Source organism: Hirundo rustica, chromosome 8, assembly GCF_015227805.2.
Source record: "Hirundo rustica isolate bHirRus1 chromosome 8, bHirRus1.pri.v3, whole genome shotgun sequence".
NCBI lineage: Eukaryota > Metazoa > Chordata > Aves > Passeriformes > Hirundinidae > Hirundo > Hirundo rustica.
In genome coordinates this window covers 12,111,039-12,129,610 of record NC_053457.1, presented here as the reverse complement: position 1 = coordinate 12,129,610, position 18,572 = coordinate 12,111,039, and the positions used below count along the sequence as shown (strand labels likewise).

Sequence of the window (18,572 nt, the reverse complement as noted above, 5' to 3'; positions counted from 1 at the left end):
CTAAGAAATCTCCAGCCTGGAGACTCAACGAATCTGTCTCAGCTGGAAGCAGAGTGGTGCTTGTCCTGCCGGCTCAGCCCCAGAGGGTCACAGCGGGCAGCCATCATTCTAGTGCTCTGAGCACAGTAATCCACAATTCCAGTGGGCCAGTTTTGATTTTAATCCAGTCGCTGACCTGAGACCTGCACTGCCTGGAGACTCAGAACGTGGATGGTTGGCATGCCTCCAAGTGCTCGGAGTGCTGCTTAATCAGTTTGCATGGAGATTGTAAAAACTTCTGTTTGCGAGGTAGAATTTTCAGAAGCATCTGTTTGTGAAGATGAAGGGCTCTCCACATGCCACTGCCTTTCAGTGAATTATGTCTCATTTACAGATTTCCCCACTGTAACTGTGCTTGCAAATGCTTTTATAACTGACTGAAACTACAGTGGCAAGGATGCAGAGGCCGTCTATTCCCCGTTTTATATCCTTCTCAGTGAACTTTGCTCTCTAGGGTTGCAGGCAGTGTGTATTCTCCCCCCATGTATGTTCTTATCCACATGTAACAATCCTAACAGAATTTTCATAGCAACGGTCCTTTTAGAGGAGGTGAGCAAGAGAATGTTTTTTAATGTTGATATTTCCTGTGTTTATCTCTAAATCAATGCATGCATGCAGCAAACAGGTGCATAAATGCAAGTTGCACATAGATATTTTGAAGATCCCGTCTAGATGCGGAAGATGAGCTCCAAAATTCAGCTCTTCAGGCTGGTAGAATTGGAAAAACAAACTCATTACTCCATGAAACAACGTTCCCAAATAATTTTTCACTGTTGTCTGAGTAGTCTTCTTTGTCAGATCAGATCAGATAAGGCAGCAGAGTCCTGCTGCTTTAGGTTTTTTTAATTTGTATTAGCTAAGTTTAAAACCTGCCTGCCTACTTGTGCCCTAGGACATACGCATAATGCTTTTTGAGGCAGCGCAGCATTTCTCTGTTGATAGATTCGTGTTGTAGACAAAGGTGCCCTAAATCAAAGGAACTGATAGAAGATAAACATGGAGGTAGTACTGGATGAGTAGCTCTGGATTTTTAAATTTATTTTCTTAGCTACAACTTCCTCAAGAGAAGCAGCCAAGGGGAAGTGCTGATCTCTCTGGTGAGCGGTGATGGGACACAGGAAAATGCAACGAGGCTGTGTCAGGGGAAGTTCAGACTGGGCATTCGGAAAAGGTTCTTCCCTGAGAGGGTGGTCAGTCACTGGAACAGGCTACCCATGGAACTGGGCACAACACCAAGCCTGTCAGAGTTCAAGGAACGTCCAGATGATGCTCTTAGTCATATGATTTAATTTTAGGTAGTCCTGTAAGGAGCAGGAAGTTGGACTTATTAATACTTAGAGGTCCCTTCCAACTAGATATATTCTTTGATTCTATAAGAACGTGTTTCTGTTCTCGTAGCTTCATCAGTCTCCATCATGACGTTATTATAGCTTTCCCTAGTTATTAGGGATGTTTATATTTTCTACCATGTGTTGTAATGCAGGAATATGTGGTGTTTTGGAAATGTGACCATGCTTTGGGTGATACAGTAAAAGATTACAGCTCACACCTAAACCAGATGGTTTTTCTTTCCATATTTCCTTTATAAGAGAGGGTTTCAGACTGAATCAAACAAAGCTAGTTCATAGGTCAAAGAGCAGAAATAGGACTCTTTTCCTGCAGAATTGCTGGCGCTAATCCAGCCTCACTCTGTGGTGTCTCTCTCTTTCATCATCTGCAGTGAAAGTTAATGCATCTGATGGTCCTTCAGAGGCCTGAGGAAAATACGAATTCGCCAATTTCATCCCAGTTTCTTATGAACGACTATCTGGTTCAGAAAAAACATGCCCTTGACTGGTACAAATTGGTGTCCTTTCTGGACATCCTAGCCCATAGGATGAAGAATGAAGGTTAAATTGCAGAACAATTTAACCTTCTAGCTGTAAGAACAGACCTTTACATCAAGTGAAGACAAATGGAGGATGTTGCTCAGCTCCTTTTTCTAGAGCTGTCAGCTTCTGTACATAATTCATATTATTTTAATTAGATAAGAGAATATAAAATTACACTTCTTAAAGTTTTAAAGAGATAATTTTGCCTATGTAATGGGTACTCTGTCAGTTAAACCACTAACTTCATTTATATGTAGTGCTGTTTTGCATATGCAGCTTGGGTATTTCTTCAGTGATGAAGGCCAGGGAGAAGGGAGGAAGGTCAGGCTGCCCAGAATTTTCATAGCATTCTCTGTTTTCTTTGATCCTGGAAAAAAGCTTGGGTTTTTCTGGTAAACCAGGAGCATGTCTGTGTCAGAGCTCAAAGGATGCCTGAAATGGAGCTATCCTGCTTGGGACTGCTTGTGAATTCATGGCTCCCCCATTCTGTTTAGGCCCAAAAAGAAGAAGAAAAGTTTGTTTTCAACTCATGACAAGCTGTAGTTGACTAAGACAGTGGCTGAGCACCAAAAATATGTCTCAGAAAGCTTTTTTTTTTTTTTGCTTTTTTTTTTTGCTTTTTTTTTTCCTTTTTTTTTGCCTTTTTTTTTTTTTTTTGTACAAGCGACGCTACTTGTAGTTTTGTTGGAGAATTACGACAGCTTGTTGGTTTGGGTTTTTTTGTTGTTTTTTTTTTTTTAATAATTTGTTTTGTTGAAGAAAGTAGCATCAAAACTGCTGTCTGCTTTCTCTCTGCTTTCTCATAATTCCAAAATCTTGTGCTGTTATCTCTGCCATAATAGAGAAAGAGACAGAAACTAACTGCCTTTTTGGAAGACACTCAGCTCTCTGTCACAGGATCATAAATTGCCAGCTTGAGGACATTTACCTTGTTCTTTGAAGACAGGTCGTTAGCTGGCTAATACTAGAAAGAGTCATTTCCAGTTCACCCATTGAGTACTGGACCTCACGCTGCTCTGTGCATATTGAGTTTGGGAGCAAAGCACTGCCTTGCATGGCCATATAAATATATCTTCACCTATTCTGCGGGTTAACTGCAGGGTCAGACAGAAATGTGTCTGCCTTTTCTTCCTGGTCTCGTCTGTTATCCTCTTTTCCCAGACTGTGAGCAAACAGTGCTGCTGTTCTCCTGAGCACACACGTGCTTTTGGGGTGGTTAACACAGCAGCGGTGTGGAAGGTGCACTGCAACAGGGGGATGAAAACCATCCTTCCTTGGCGCCCAGCATCTGCAAGTTTTATAACCCTGCTGGCAGCCAGTGGCTCCTGCAGCCCGACTGAGAGCTGTCTGCCGCCCTGCTTGCCCCTCACTCCAGCCCCTGAGAAATGCTATAAATGGTAATCCATGTGCCTCTTTAACTAGATCAGGTTTCAGCACAGGGTCAGGACGGGCTTCTTTCTTCCCAGCTCTGTGACTTGTGAGACACCCACAATATCCTTGCTGACTTCTGTTCCAGGATCAAGGCTGTGTTTTACCTTCATCTTTTTTAGTGCTTTAAAGCTACAAACCCAAAACTTGTATATGATCAGCTAGTTAGGAAATGAAGTGTGTGTTAAGAAGTGTTTCAGAATAGATGAAAGGGCAAACTGAAGAGGTGGCTGTGTATTTATGCTTAAAAAAAACCCAGACTTCTGTGGAAGGTTGGAACAGCTTGTGTGGTCTCTTTGTAGCTGATTCCCTTAGTATTTGTAAGTGTGTGTGCTTTAAAATCAAACATAGCTTTTTTGATGTACAGTGGAAAAAGCCAAAGTAACCGGTTTTCCTTAACACGTGTAATTAGTTTGTCATGACACAGGAGGCTCTTCAGGGTACACTGGAGGAAGCTGGATGTTCAGGGCGCAGGCTTTTTTCTTTAAGTCTCTGTCCATACAAACAAAACCACAAAATTACTCTTGTGCAGTGCAGAGGTCTGATAGCCCCTGGGAATTCCCTGCTGTATTTGAGGCTGCAGTAATAATCTGTTTATCTGCTGGGGGCTCATGGCTCAGGTGGCTCATGATGTCCACCATGAAGCTGTGGGGCAGCAGGAGCTGGCTCAGGCGGGCGCAGAGCTGAATTTGAGAGCTTCCTTGCTGCCTGCTGCCCAGGCACAGCCTTCTAAAGGAGCTACCTTGGCTCCTGCTGCACAGAAAATCCCAGTAAAGAACTGGCTGGGTTTCTTAAAGCGTTCTTCATAGCAGTCCAGAGGTGTGGCTTTAACCAGATGCTGCCCATTGCTTTTGTTAGCTGATAGAAGCAAATGCCAGGGAAAATCAGTGGGTTGGGTAGCATCTTTGAAAAACATTGAGCTATTATAAATCTAGGGACTTCTGCCTTTTGTGTCTCTGTTTGCTGTCAGTCAGTTTGGTAAGGTTTCTGTACATTTCTTCTGAAATTCTTGCAAAGAAGTAGATGGAAAAAACCCGTTCAATATTTAAATTATGAGGAAGCCACCCCTTTCAGAAAGGGTGTGTGATATCTTCCCACTATGCTGAGTACAGTTGTTAGGCTCTGTGCTGAAATGTTAGTAACAGGTTAAGCAGGAGTGTGAAGAGGCTCTCTGGTGTCAAAAGCATTAGATCATGGTGGGAACAGAGAAGGTTGTTTCTGTTGCTTGTGTAATGGTACATCAGGGCAGTATCATCAAATGGTGCTAGATCACCACGTAATTGGGGACACACGTCACACAGCTGACTTCCAGAAACCAATTAGCATTTCTCCCCTCTTTCCTTCCAGAAGGCTTGCTGAATTGCTGCCTAGCAATTCTTTTTGGTGTCTACCCAGCCGTTCAGGCAGATATACTGAAAGTTGTAATTGCTGTGTGTTAGGTTGATACTTTCTTGCTCAAATTGGAAACAAGCAAGACCATTTCTTTCATCATTCAGCAGCTCGATTTTTGGTAGTTGGAATTCAGGGGAAAGTAGAATTCTTTGTATATTTACATAGCTGTTTTTAAGTGCTGAAGTGTTTGAACTAATTCTTCTGCTCTTCAGTGTTATTGTTGCAGTCTCATGTAAATGCTAAGCAGTCCTAAACATGTCATTTTTAGTATATTTTGGACTGGTTACCAAGGACTGGTATGAAATTACAGCTGAAAAGATATTAATAAGAGGAAAACTGCTTCCCATGTATTTTTTCATTTTCATGTGCTTACAAAACTGTCCACAGTAGTTTCATGAAAATTTCATTCTTTAAGAAGTTTGAAAATTAGAAGTATTCTTGCAAAGAGTGTGTTTGTTTGGAATACACTTTTTTTTGTATTCTGTGTAAGTGTTACAGGGGTTTTAGCAGCTAAATATGAAATAACAAGCCTAAAGGGGAAAAATACCTTTTCCTTAAAAAGACATTTGATGGGCCTCAAATGTTACAGCTGATTGGTTGAATGGTCCATCAATGTTGTGTCAGTAGCTACACTTTTTCGTATCTTTTTTTTCCTGAGGCCTATAGTCACAAGTTCTTTGTCTGCTTTTGTGCTCAGTCTGTTGGAATATTCCTCTGCTAGACTTAAGTATGTTTAGGAAAAAGTGACAGCAGACCAGCTTTCCTGGCTCCTCTAGTCCATTTAGAGGCTTGTCAGTCAACATTCCTGCTCTATTAGATCCTGCATCCCGGTAGGGAAGCTGTAAGGGAAAGAGCAAAGAGGCAATTTGCTAGAAGCACTTCTGGTGGGGGGGGGGAAGAGAGCAAATTCTTGTTGTGTGCAGTATTTGGCTGGTTTGTTTATCTGGCAAGATTCCAGTGGATGGGATATCACCCATCATGTTGTGAGGTGAATTGGTAGAGTTGTGGCAGCTTTACTTTGCCCATTCCCAGTTCTGCTGCTTTACTGCAGCACCTGTCCTTGAGGGCTGGGGTGTTATTACTCTTAACATTAGTCGTGTTAGTATCCTTAGTATTTCCATTTCAAAATGGAAAATGCATATTTTAAACTCACACAGAAAACCTCCAGTGCCCCTAGGATTTAGTGTAATTTTATTAATTTCTGTGCAACAAATTTATCTGGCCTGCTGTTTAAAATTGTCTTTCGGTAAATAAGGATGAATATTTGAAAATTCTGGAAGTCTGGAAGTTGAGTCCACAGTGAAAATGTGACACAGCTGGTGACATCTCTGACTTCTGTCCTGCCATTTCTGGATCTTCCTTCTTAGATATGCACTTGCCACTCAAGTTGCTGCTTTAGTGTGCAACAGCAAATCCATAGAGGTATGGCTTAGAGTTTGCACATAAGGACCATGCACCATTTTTACCATTTGTAAAAGCAGATGTTTTCAAAAGAGTTGTAGTGGCGAAAGTACTGTTAATTCCAAGAGCCTTCAGTTGTGCAGACCTCTGCCATCATCTCCTGAAGGAAAAGTCTTCACTGGTGGTGTTCACTCCTCCTTGCCTCTGTGCAGTAACACATTGTACGTGGGCAGATCACACAGCAGGTGCTGTGGGCAGTTTTGTAGTTGAAAAACTGTCTGGGGAAGCATTTTTCCTTTTGATTTGCAAATATCTCAGTAATGCCTTGCTAGCTGGTAGGACCTGTGAGAATAGGTCATGTGAATTTTGCATCTTCCACAGTGGTATCAGTTTGTGTAGTCATCATTTTAAGTAATCACCTTGAGGTTTTATCTCTGCATAGATTAAAATAATAAAGATTAAATCAGTTGATTAAAAGTGCTATAAAAAGCTCAATAAGTAAGTAAATTACTCAAATGAGTCAAAAAAATTAATTGCACAAAATATGTCCAACAAATGTGCTGCTGTTCAACAGGGTATACTGAAGACTATTGGTTATTTTTCAAAATCAGTGCATTAATCCTCCTGAAGTTCAGAAAATTAATAAATGCATCTATTTTAGTTAAATTTTTTTAAGTCGATTCAGAACATATATCAGAGGAGTTGGTGCTTTTCTCCCTCTTGCTGTCAACTCACTTTATACTCTCAAGGGATGTTACTTCTTTTTAAAGAATGCACTATTGACAATAATCTTCCGGTAAAGGGATGGCATAATACTTCTTTAGTGTCCCTAAAACACCTTGATAAGATGAGAACTGCAGGAAAGAAAACCACTGAACCAAACTTTTCATAATGCTGTGATATGTACCTCAAATTATGAAATGGTTCACAACACAGAAATATTTATGTAGACTCTCCATTTTGCCTGAGTCCTTCACTTAATATTCTACTAAAACACATTATGAAAGTAGATATTTTTTTTCAAGACAACAGGTAAGCAAGTCTAGAACAAATAAGCCTATTTTTATCAATAAAATCATAACCAATTTATGTAAATATTATTGTAATAATGAAACATTCTGATAGTGCAGTGGTATTCTAACAGAAAGAGTATGGCCACTGCTTTGAGAAAATTAATTCCTTGCTCTGTTGAGAAATTTAGGACTGAAAATCACGAGGGCATTGGAGAAGAAAGCTCCTGTATCATTGAAATGCCTGTTGGAGTGGTAAGGCTGAAGAAGCCTCAGCATTGTTGCTGAAGTCACACAGAGAGACTTTTCGTGCAAGCATGGCATAATAGGGAGATGCTAATGGAAAATGGGTTGTTTCACTTGCCAAGAGGAGCAAGTGAACTGGTTAGGCAAACTGATTTCATAATTCTGTTGAACTGTAACTGCAAATGTAAAGAGAGAGGCTGGAGCCTTGCATGACTGAGCACGGCCTTGGAGAAAGAACAAGCAGTTTTACCTTTGTCTTTTGACTTTTACCCCATAAAATCAGTTTGTGAGTGCTTGAGGAAAAATAATTCTGACCTCTCTGATTATGCAGAGTCTTTGTAAAGCATACTGTTCCCACTGCTCTCAGCTGACATAATAGCAGTGCAGGTGCTGGGGGTAAGGCAGGTACAAAAACTGCACCAACTGCCAAGAGATGAACATAGAGACACACTGCCAATAGTCTGCCACATTTCCATCTTCAGTCAGATCTGATCACAGCCTTTAGACCCCCAAATCACAGTTTCCTCCTGGGCAGGGGAGGTTGGGGTGGAGCAGCAAGCTATGACTAAAGAAGCTTAATTTACTACTTATACTTTTATCAAAGTATATCATAAATGTACTGCAGCTATGTAGATGGAAAGGAATGGAGTAGGAAGACAGTATTGCGGTTCTGATTAGCGGAGTTAAGGAATGATTCTTGTTTTAGCTCTTCTGGCTTCTATGTATAGCTCTTGAGGATCAGATATTAAATCCATTTTGTACACTTCTGTGAAACTAATGGACAAGCCAAGGTTGCAGTAGCTTTGCTTTCCTCCGGCATATGCTTATAGATGTGCAATCATCCTCACAAAAGTCATGGTATAGGAGATCCAGGCAGCAGAACAAGGCTGCTCAATTACCAGGCATTCACCTTTTCTGAAATCAGTACTGAATTATACACATACTTTATACTAAAAGTGTGTGAGAGAAACATCTATGAAAATCTGCATTAATATAGATTTTTGTTCCGTTACAATTCATAACTGAACAGCTTGGGGGTTTTTTTCAGTTCAGCAATGCTCATATTTTTTATTTGCTCTTTTTCTCATTTGTTTAACATGTGATCTTGCCCAGTATTTTCTTGATGTTAAAAGATCCGTGCTGGTCATTGCTTAGTATTTGTTTTCTTTTGAAAAAGAAGCTGCAATGGACAAAGGGGGGAAAGGTGACTCCGTTTCCTGTTTTTCATAAGTAGGAACGGCTAACGTGGTCTTAATCTCTCTCTTAGTATATCTAGTGCCTCTCAAAATGTGAACCTAATAAAATATTTATGAAGCCTCCGATGGAATGAGCCATGTAAGTGCAAGATAATTCTATTAATTAGAGACCTCTCAATCTCACAAACACTAAATTGGGGAGGGGGGATTGTCTGAATACAAAGTGCACAGCTTGAGCCTTTTATTTTTTTGCTAAATAAAACAATCTTTGATATTGAGAGGGACTGTAGAGAATTGAACTATCTATACCCATATCCAGATAAACAAAAATCACACTCCCAGAAGACAGAAAATAGTTCAATACTCCCCTCTATCCTCATGAAAAAGACCATTTGTTTTGAATATTGATTGCAGATGAGTTTTTAATATACTGAGTGTGGCTGCTTGTGGATAGGGCAAGGTGTGCATAATCACAGTTGACTGTGTGTAAAAAAAAAAAAAAATGGAGACCCCACCTATTTCAGGTTATGTCATTTTCTATGCTCAAAGTGTATTCTTAGGTAGTGTTATCCTGTATTTCTGTACCTGAGCTTTCTGGCAGCCAGTGGTGAATGAGGATCTGAAGCAGAGGGCTCTGCATAAGCGCGGAGACAGGCTCAAGGTTGTGCTCACTCAGAGAGCTCGCTCAGGGTTTAGAGTAATAAAGGCTCTATCAACGCATTAAAGCAGGTGGTGATTTGCAGGTCTTATGGCACTGAGTGAGCTATCAAATTCAGGTCTAGTAGCAGTGTACCTGTGCACTGAGTAACACACAGAGACCAGCTTTGTCTCATCTTGGTTGTGCTGTCAAGGGTGTCTGACCAGGAATCCTATTTACATTCTTAAGAGAGGTGGTTAGTTTTCATTTGGGAGCTGGACCCTTTGCCCCACATGCAGGAGCACAGGTAATTCTGCTCCCAGGTTGTTGAAGAGCATGTAATCTGTCAGTTCTCTCTGCCTTTTCTCTGTCCACATCCCATTCTTCCCTGCTCCCCTCTTTGCCCCCCTTCAGCACAACAGTGCATTTTCATTACACATGACTGCAGACATGTCTGGATGAGCTTTAAGAAGGACAAAAAATAGTCTGAATTGCCTGGCAGAATCTGCCAAAACACCCGGCCACCAAATCCCATCTCAAGGGTCAGAGTGAGATACACAGCAGAGTTAGAAAAATCCTGTAGGCATGGAGAAGTGGGTCAGCTCCTTCACCAGCCCTTATCAACTGCTTTAGCGCCAAAGGAGTTATGGTTTCTGCATTTATAGTTTTGAGTATACTTACTTTTATATATAAATTTTGATAGCTGCTTTCTGGTTTTTGTTATTAAATTCATGGATTTTACAACCATATGAGAACTTTAATTTCCATTGTTATCAAGAAAGGCTTGAAAACGTGCTGAAAATAACAAGCAGGTCATGTGAACCTCAGAGTTGTACACAGGCATTTCAAATGCCACCACCTGTACACAAAATTTATGTCAGTCAGAGTATCTGGGTCATCATTTGGAAGAGATGGGCTTTGTACTGGGTTTTATATACCTTGAAATTTTGGACTTGTTGAAAAGTTTTGAGAGCATACAGATGAATCTGTTTAAACTTGGCCAAAGACTCAGGATTACCTGAAGAGTAAATATGTACAGTATCAACAACAGTAAAAATCTGTGTTTCTTTTTGGCACCTCTCTTTGCATGCATTGTGTTTTATGGAGAATAATGAGGAATATTAATAACAAAATATTTATCTGGCCTGATGTAATTGAAAGTAGAGGTGTTTGGGTTTTTTTTTAAAGGAGGGTGTCATGAAACAGGAAGGATATTTATGCTGTGAATTTAACTGTGTCATCCTCTTAGATTGATGATACAGCTCCACCTTTGGGATAAGTCTTGCGGTGCGTTTAATCCTGAGCTGTTGCTAAGAGCAGAGTCCCGGTACCTTCCCAGCCTTACCTTTTGTTCACTGCCACTTTCTTTGAGTCTGCTCTAATGACTGTGTGGTCACATAAGGGATCTCACTGTGAGCGATGACTGAAAGTCAGCATTTGGGGGATCACTGTCACAACGGCACATGTGGTCTGAGGCACTGAAAGTGCTGGAAGTACATGTTTGGGCTGGGAAGCTCACAGAGGCAACCTGCCATAATACTAAACATTACCAACAAAATGTGCCCTACGATTTAGGTCAGCTTCAGAATAGCATTGGTATCAAAAGCGATGTGCCGTCGCACGTGCCCGTTCCCATGGGGTGGCTCACACTGCTGCTGTCTCTGCTGCCAGTGCTAAGGTTCAAGGACCTGCCCTTCCTGCCATCCTGGAGGGCCAGTGCAGCTCCTATTGTCCGTGTTTACCGTGCAGGCAGGCATGTGTCCTCCTGTGCTGGGCAGGGGAGAAGGCAGAGGGAGGCAGGAGCCTTCCAGGGCTGGCAGCCCCTAGTGCTTGTGGAACAGCAGCCCAGACTTTGTGTCCTGCAGGAGCACATCTGCCTCCTGCATTCGCTTTCCCCAGCTGGTGGGCCAGAACGTTTTCCAAGCATGCAGCCTTGCCACACGGTGTGTAGGAAGGGGTTAATTTCAGAGCGAAGAAAAGGCTACCTACATCTCTCGTTGTTTTCTTTTTCTGTGCACTGAAAAGCTCCCTGTGTTTGCCAGTGTTTTGTGTCGCTGATGTAAAATTCCCAGACTCGTTGATTAGTGAAGCTAGACAGTAGACAGGGTCCAAGTGGCTAACCATGTGAGAAATTCAGTGACTGTAGGCTACTGTTAATTAACCTAGAATCTACAACATGGCATAATGTCTGCGTGATAAGTTATATTATCTTCAGCAGTTCAATTAAATCAAGGAGTGAGACACAGAGCAGACGTAACTCGGCAAAACAAACAGACAACTTGAGTCAGCCTTCATAATTTGCTGCGACATCACGTAAATAAATGCAATAACTTGTTTAGCATAGTTAAGCAGTTTGCTGCTCAAAAACCTATTTGCATGACATCTCATTTTGAATAGGTTAAATTGTAGCAAATTAGGTCTCTGCCTTCACTCTGATGTATTCCACAAAAAAGAGGAAAAAAACCTTCTACCAGATATGTCATTTGTAAATTGAAATTCAACATTTGTTTTCTATAGCAGCAAACTGGAACATAAGGATTTCATGTTTCAATGGTTCGTTTTCCATACCATTGCTGTCACGTTAGCATTTCTTGATGTGCGTGAGCTAATATTAAACCACTGTAATTGTTCTTAATTTTGATTGATACTCTTGCGTTCCTTACTAGACTGTTCTGTCTAAGGTACACGAGTGTACAAATGGGTTGCAGACTTCTGTATTTAGAGAAGATAAGGCCATAGTCCCTTACCATATTTCAATGTGGGTAATTGGTTTCAGTCTCCAAAATCATATCTAATTTTGGGTTGCAGGAAATGGTTTTCATCCACTTTGGTGTTGCTAAGATGACTGAGAGTACTCAATTGTGCTTAAGTATCCTTCTAAATAATATCTTTATTATATACACCTTTTTAACCCATAAGGGCCTGAATAGATATGTGGAAGGAAGCTTATATTTTTGTGCCCATTGCAGATTTTTTTATTGTATATCAAGACTTCCTGATCACTGGTTGGTTGGAAGGGAGTAACAGTTTCAAGTGGTGGCTGTATTTTGAAATGTTGGGACCAAAAATTGCCACAGCTCAGCTGTTGTAACTCTAAATGTGATCGTTGTTGCCCTCACTCCAGGAAATGACAGAGCAGTAAACCATGGAATGGGCACACAGATAGTTGCAGTGGAATCTGGTGGACTTGGGTCCTACTGTACCTGCAGCCCCTGCCTGGATATCCACACAGATTTACGAAGATGGTCTGTTCTTGAGGTAAAGAGAGCGTTTGAGCCAGAGGTGGTCATGAGCAGCAGTGGATGTTCCCATGTTCCCTGCAATCCAGCTCAAATGTCAGCAGTCCTCAGTAAAGGGCTTTGCTGGTACAGTTCACTCTTCTTGGACATAGTAAAATAGAGAACAAAGCCTTTTGCTGTTGTCTCTATTCCTGTACACCAGATTGTTAATTGAGGAGCTACATAGAAGAAAGGATTCTGACTCTGAAACTCAGACTCTCCTTTTAGAGCATCACCTGGTGATCCCTGCAATAATGGTATGATCACATGCATCAAGTATTTCTGTGATTTCTGTTCCACTCAGCCTAAGGGAATATTAGATTTGGGGTGTTATAAATGGTTAGACTGAAATTTTTTTGAACTTTTTTTCAGTTCGCTAATAGTCTTCTGAAAAGCAAATGATACTGAAAGCAATCTGGTAAATAACTGCTTCATTCAGTTCACTGGCTTTGTTCATTTTTGCTTCAGATTTTATTCATACAAATCCTCTCCACTTGCTGAAAACATGATTGCTTGCAATCATGGTGCTGTTAGGTGGCCCTTCACTAGCAGCTTTGAAGATACACCAAGATGTGTCGTAACCAGATCTGGTTCATTATCATTTTTTTCTAAACCAGCTACTAATGAGGTGGATTTTTTTTTTCCCCTTGTTTACAAGAAGCACAGTTTCAGACAAGACTCTTCAGACACATGACTTGCTTCATCAAAATGCTGCCAAAAATTTCAGTCGAAGAGGATGGAGCCATGCATGGAAAATGCTTCACAACAAAGCTGATGGATGGATCTGGCAGAAGCTTTGTTTTGTACTTCTGTTCTTGGATCAAGAACTTGAGAATATCTCTTTAATTTCCTCTTGGATGAATATAGTAGATGTAATATTCTTCTCAGGCAGGCTTTTTGTTGGGAGGATGTGAATGACATTGGGGCTCTTAGCTCCATGTACAGTGTTTAAGTTGTCAATAAATAAGAATCACAGAAGGCATTTGGAATGTTTCCTTATGTAACTGAGGGAAGGAATTGTACCTGCCTTCATGCTTTGCTTCATGCTGGATATTATGTTTGCTTTCCACAAAAGTAGCCTTGACCCTTGTGATGTGAAAAAGAAAAACTGGAGGAGAACCTGAATTAAAAATTATTTAGGATGTCAGAAAGCTGTGAGAAATGTGTCCCAGACAGAACTGTGTGTGACATTGCAAGAAGTGTCCTCTTGGGACCACGTTTTATCTCATCCCACAACCTACTCAAATCCTCTCCACAGAGGCAGGGCCCACTGGTATTCTGACTTTTTCCTGTGTTCTGTTTGGGGTTTTTTAGTCTGTGATGGAACTAATAGAACTGCTTATCTTGCCCAGTGAGTTTCTAAAGAAGTTTCAGTTAGGCAGCTGCATTTAAGAAGTCAGGATTTCAGTATCCCCTCTGTATTTAAGTGGGTTCTGATAGAGTCCCTCAGGGGTCAGTCCTGGTGGAGTGAAATAACTTGCTGGAGGGTTACAGAACAAACAGTTAAAATCAAGACATTGAGGTCACCCCTGCTTTGGTACAGGCAACTAGAAAGAGCCTTTTCTTCCATAGGAAAGTGCAAGTTTAATACATGTTGAAACTTTACTCTAGGAGAAAAAGAAATACTGCTTTTTAGTGGTGTTATGGTAAGTAGAAATTACCCTTACGTGGTGCTAAACAAAAAAAATTGGCATATGGATAAGGGTTTATGTTTTTATCTGCTTTCTATCTGTTAGCCGATATCTATAAAAATGGTTCTCATTCAGGTGTAGCGTCTGTTTCTCAATGGGGAAATTTCATTGTAAGCTTTAGTAGATGGTGTGTGTAGCTGGCAAGCAGCAACACTGCTGAGAATAAATATTATGTAGCTCTTAGGGCTTTTGATTGGTGGATCTCAATTCATTTCCCTTCCCACAAGGAGGGAAGGGCTACTAAAAACGGTTTCACATACAGAATTGATATCTTTCAGTGAATTTTTCCTTATGTTGTATCTGTGTTGAGGGGGGTTTTGGTTTGGATTATTTTTTCCCTTCTGAGGGATCTGTGCCCTAAGTCCTATTGGTACAGTAGGTATTCAGTAGGGTGCAATCTGTTCTCCAGCTCATGTGCCTCTCTTGCCTTCTGGAAACGGTGTATTTGATATTAGCAGAGCTTACATGTACTGTTGTGGAGGGGTTTGAAGCAACTTCTGTTTCCTCTGCAGATGAAAGTGCTCGGTGGAAGGAGCAGTATTCACTGAGAGATTTGGTGTCAGGCAGTCACTTCTCTGGAGGTTTAAGTGAGGCGTTCAAAAAGGCTTCCTTTTCCCTTTTACTTGGAAGATTCATAACCCAAACTGCTGGCTCTGTTCATGGGATTTTTTTTTTTCCATGAAGCCTTAAAATATGGCTTCTTACATGTATTTACTTGGATTCTTGCCTTTAATCTGTATACACATTCATTTGACTCCTCCACCAATAATTATATGACCAGCCAGAGATGTAATTCTGAAATGCAGCCTAGGTACAGCTCTCACTGGTTACTAGTGAGAGCTGTACCCATGTTGGTAGAGCAGAGGTAGAAACCCACTTTGCCCAAAGCCTGTCTGCTTTTTCAAATTCTGCTATTGTTTTAAACATCCGTGCCCTGCATGTCAGTCATCTCTTGTTAAAACAAGGCCTCTGACCAAGAGCGTTCATTGAATAAGAATTATTTAATGCAACATGATCCAAAAGCTCACAGACTGGGAACTCCTGAAAACCTGGCATGGGAGGAATTTTTTATTTTTTTTCCCTTCATTTGTCATAAAGCTAATATATGCAGCTACTCAGGCATGAGAGAATGAAGGGAGAAAAAATAGGTTGTGAACATTATAGTTCATCCAGATGCTTAGAAATGAGCAGTCACGTTTTCCCAAATTATGCAACTGATTTAAAACTAATGATAGATTTTAAAAATTATGCCCCTGAGATTTGTGCCTCCTGCATAAAACACTCATATCATTTTCGTATCTTTTTTCAGCAATTCCAAGAATTATAAAACCTCTACTTAAAAAACCCCAGCAATTCCTAAATACTATCTTTTCTTGTTGTTTCTGGAGTTTTCACTGAAACATCTACCATCACCAGAACTGGAGAATTTAGTAGCAATATAACTGATGTAAATTGAATTCCTTCTTTCCTGTGCCATCCCTCTGCTCTGGCTAAAGTTTTGGAATACTTAGGCAATGCAGCCAGTGAGGGATGACAGTGTGAACAATAGAGTATTAGGTAAGTTTACTAACTGCCTCTAAAATCAGGACTTCCAGTTGTTCAGTAAAAAGGGGGATATTAATGTGGCAGTCAGGGGGAAAAAAAAAAAAAATCCATTGCCCATGCAAATTTCAAAACAAAACAGATTTATTTTTTTCCCTCTCAAAATCCTGCCACCCTCTTCAGGAGAGGTAGGGTTCCACTGAAATGTCTGCATGCCTTCTGTGCATGTGAAAGTATTTTTTCAGTTAAGAAATAACCCTCTATTTGTCATGAGCAACAGAAACAAAGGCTGCTGGAAAGGATCAGTACAGTGAGTGTGCTTCTTCCTGTCACTGGTATTTTCTGAATCTGTCACGTTTGCCTCATTGGCCAGCAGCAAAGATTGAAATCTTGATTATTGGAAGGTGCTGTGCTGGCATGTCCCAACAGTGAGAGATAAGCATACCTCAAATACATTGAACCTGAGACTGAAATCTCCCTTAATTTGGGCTCAGACAATTTTGATTTCCGAGTAGAATCCATTATGATTTGCAGGTGGGAGAGGTGGTGCTGTGGAGGAAAGAGTTTGGGGAGCTCTGGTATTTCAGCTACAGCTTGTCTCTAACTGATGAAGTCATGTCAGATGATGGTGTAAGTATTAACGAGAATGAAGTAGGATTTTCTGCATTCACTGTGCAATTTAAAGTCTTGCTTTTGGATTACATGCTGTTCCTAGTTGCCAGACTTGGCAATAATGTGATGTAGAAAGGAGTATGTCAGCCCTTGTGTACGTTACTTACCATGTTGCTTTGCCTTTCCAGCACTTACAGAACCCAGCAAACTTCCATAATGCAGCGACAGAGCTCCTGGACTGGTGTGGAGACCCCAGAGCCTTCCAGAGACCATTTGAGCAGAGCCTGATGGGTTGTTTGACGGTAGGTCTACCCTACTGTGACAGTGGCTCCAGTTCTGTTTTATACTGTGTCCACTCTCTTGTGGCCAAGGGAATTTGATTTTCAGAATCTTCATTTTAAGGGGATTTTTGTCATTTTGCCTTAAATACATAAAACCAGATCCTATAGAGACCGGTTTATTTGACTCCATTGCTTGATAGGAAGCAAAATGCAGTAACAAGAGTTTAGAGCATAAGAGGGCTAAACGTTTTTAGTTGGATTACTTACAAATGCACAGGCTAGATTATTTGTTATACACATACAGCATTACTTGATGGTTTGAAATTGCGAAGTGAGCCATATTCTTACACAGTAATGAACTTTCCAGGTATTTGTTTTCCTTTGGCATTTTTGGTAGGGCTGAAGGACCGCTTGCATTTTATTCTTAAGTACTGTGCTTCCAGCTGAGCAGTGTTTCTGACCTGCCTGTTCAGCTTTCATTGTTACACACATTGACTGCAGGTCTGATCCTGACATACTAATTCCAACAGTTCCACTGATTTCAGTGCTTTTCTTTCCATTCACTTTTCATTAAGGCCACTGTAGTTTTCAAAGCGGCTTCATTATAATGCATTAAAATGCATTTTTTGTTCTGAAAATTTTATTTTCCAGCAGCAGCAGTCCAGAACTGTTATGTGGAGTCAGGACTTTGGATGAATGAAATTCTGATTGAGCAGGAGGGTTAAAAGCCTCACTGCAGTTTGCCAAGAAAGTTGATGTAAATAAATAGTCACAAAAGAAACAGAAAATCTGAAATTATTAATGAAGAGACTGTCATCTTATTTGTTGTGGGGCAGAAGAGCATGGATTATTTTTTCATGCACTGCATAGCTGGTATATATAAAACAGACATTAAGACTGAGATTTAGTTGCCAGAAATCCAAATGTTAAGGAATGGCTCCATCTTAGTGTCCTCCAGTGTATAGCATCCCTCAGATTTGTATGTTAGAAAGTTAGAATAAATCCAGTTATAACAGGAGATGCATATAATCTTCCAGTCAGAGAAAAAAATAAAATAAAGGAAGTTAAAAATGGTAAAGTCCAAAGATAGAATATTGAACAATTCTGTTTGAAGTAGAAGTTACAGGTAGCATCAATTATGAGAAAATGCACATAATGTCCGATGTGACTGTAACTATATTTTATTTGTACTTTTGTAAGACTTTGCTAGCATTTTTCAGGGTAGCTTTTGGGAAAGGAGACATTCACCTCAAATGTAGTTGGACAGCGTGTGCACAGTATTTCTCTGCAGCCCCTGCTAGAACATTGTGAGTCTGACCTGCGACTTCCTTGCTGTTTAAAGCTTTTCTTTCTACGTGAGCAGATCTTGAGCCCTGCCCAAGTGGAGGGTCAAAATAAGGTCTGACTGCCAGTGATTCATTCTCACAGAGCGTACAGAAAGTGGGCAGGAAATGTTCCATGAAAACTGGCGAGGTAAAACACAATACATGGTTTTCAGTGTGTTGAAATGAAAATACTTTTTCTTCTGGCAAGAATGAAAGAAAAAAAACAATCTTACTATCTTAAGTACTGTCAATATTTGAGGCACATGTGTTGCTTTGCTTCATACTTCTCCCTGAAATCTGAACAGGGTGGCATGTCCCCCTTTCACAAGCTTTTTGTGGGAGAGAACTGTCTGCAGTGTAGGGCTGACTGGCAGCAGCATCTTTATCACATGTTGTAATCTCATTATATTCCTGACAAGGAAATAACACAGGAACTTAACCAGGTGGCTTGTTCCCTGTTTGATAAATACACAGGATTTGCAGAATGCCTATAAAGTGCAATGAATATGTTTCTTGTTCTTAATTTTAAAATCCCTCTAAGAAAGATATTCTTTAATTTCTCATTGCATACATCCCTCTTCCTGCTTCCCATTAAACAGACTTAACAGCATGGTTGTATCCCA

The 18,572-nt window shown here is 40.6% G+C and overlaps 1 protein-coding gene across 12 annotated transcripts in view; it reads left to right on the top strand.

Annotated features, from left to right (window-relative positions):
- ZMIZ1 (zinc finger MIZ-type containing 1) overlaps nt 1–18,572 on the top strand; it is a 346,350-nt gene that overhangs the window by 191,434 nt on the left and 136,344 nt on the right. For 6 of the 12 annotated variants that reach the window (XM_040070534.2, XM_040070533.2, XM_040070532.2 and 3 more), the window contains exons 5-6: nt 12,345–12,478; nt 16,532–16,645. In XM_040070534.2, coding sequence (XP_039926468.1) covers nt 12,371–12,478; nt 16,532–16,645 — 222 coding nt within the window. In that variant the 5' untranslated portion in view covers nt 12,345–12,370. The remainder of the gene's footprint in view (nt 1–12,344; nt 12,479–16,531; nt 16,646–18,572) is intronic. The other 6 variants (XM_040070545.2, XM_040070542.2, XM_040070543.2 and 3 more) reach the window with 1 other exon arrangement.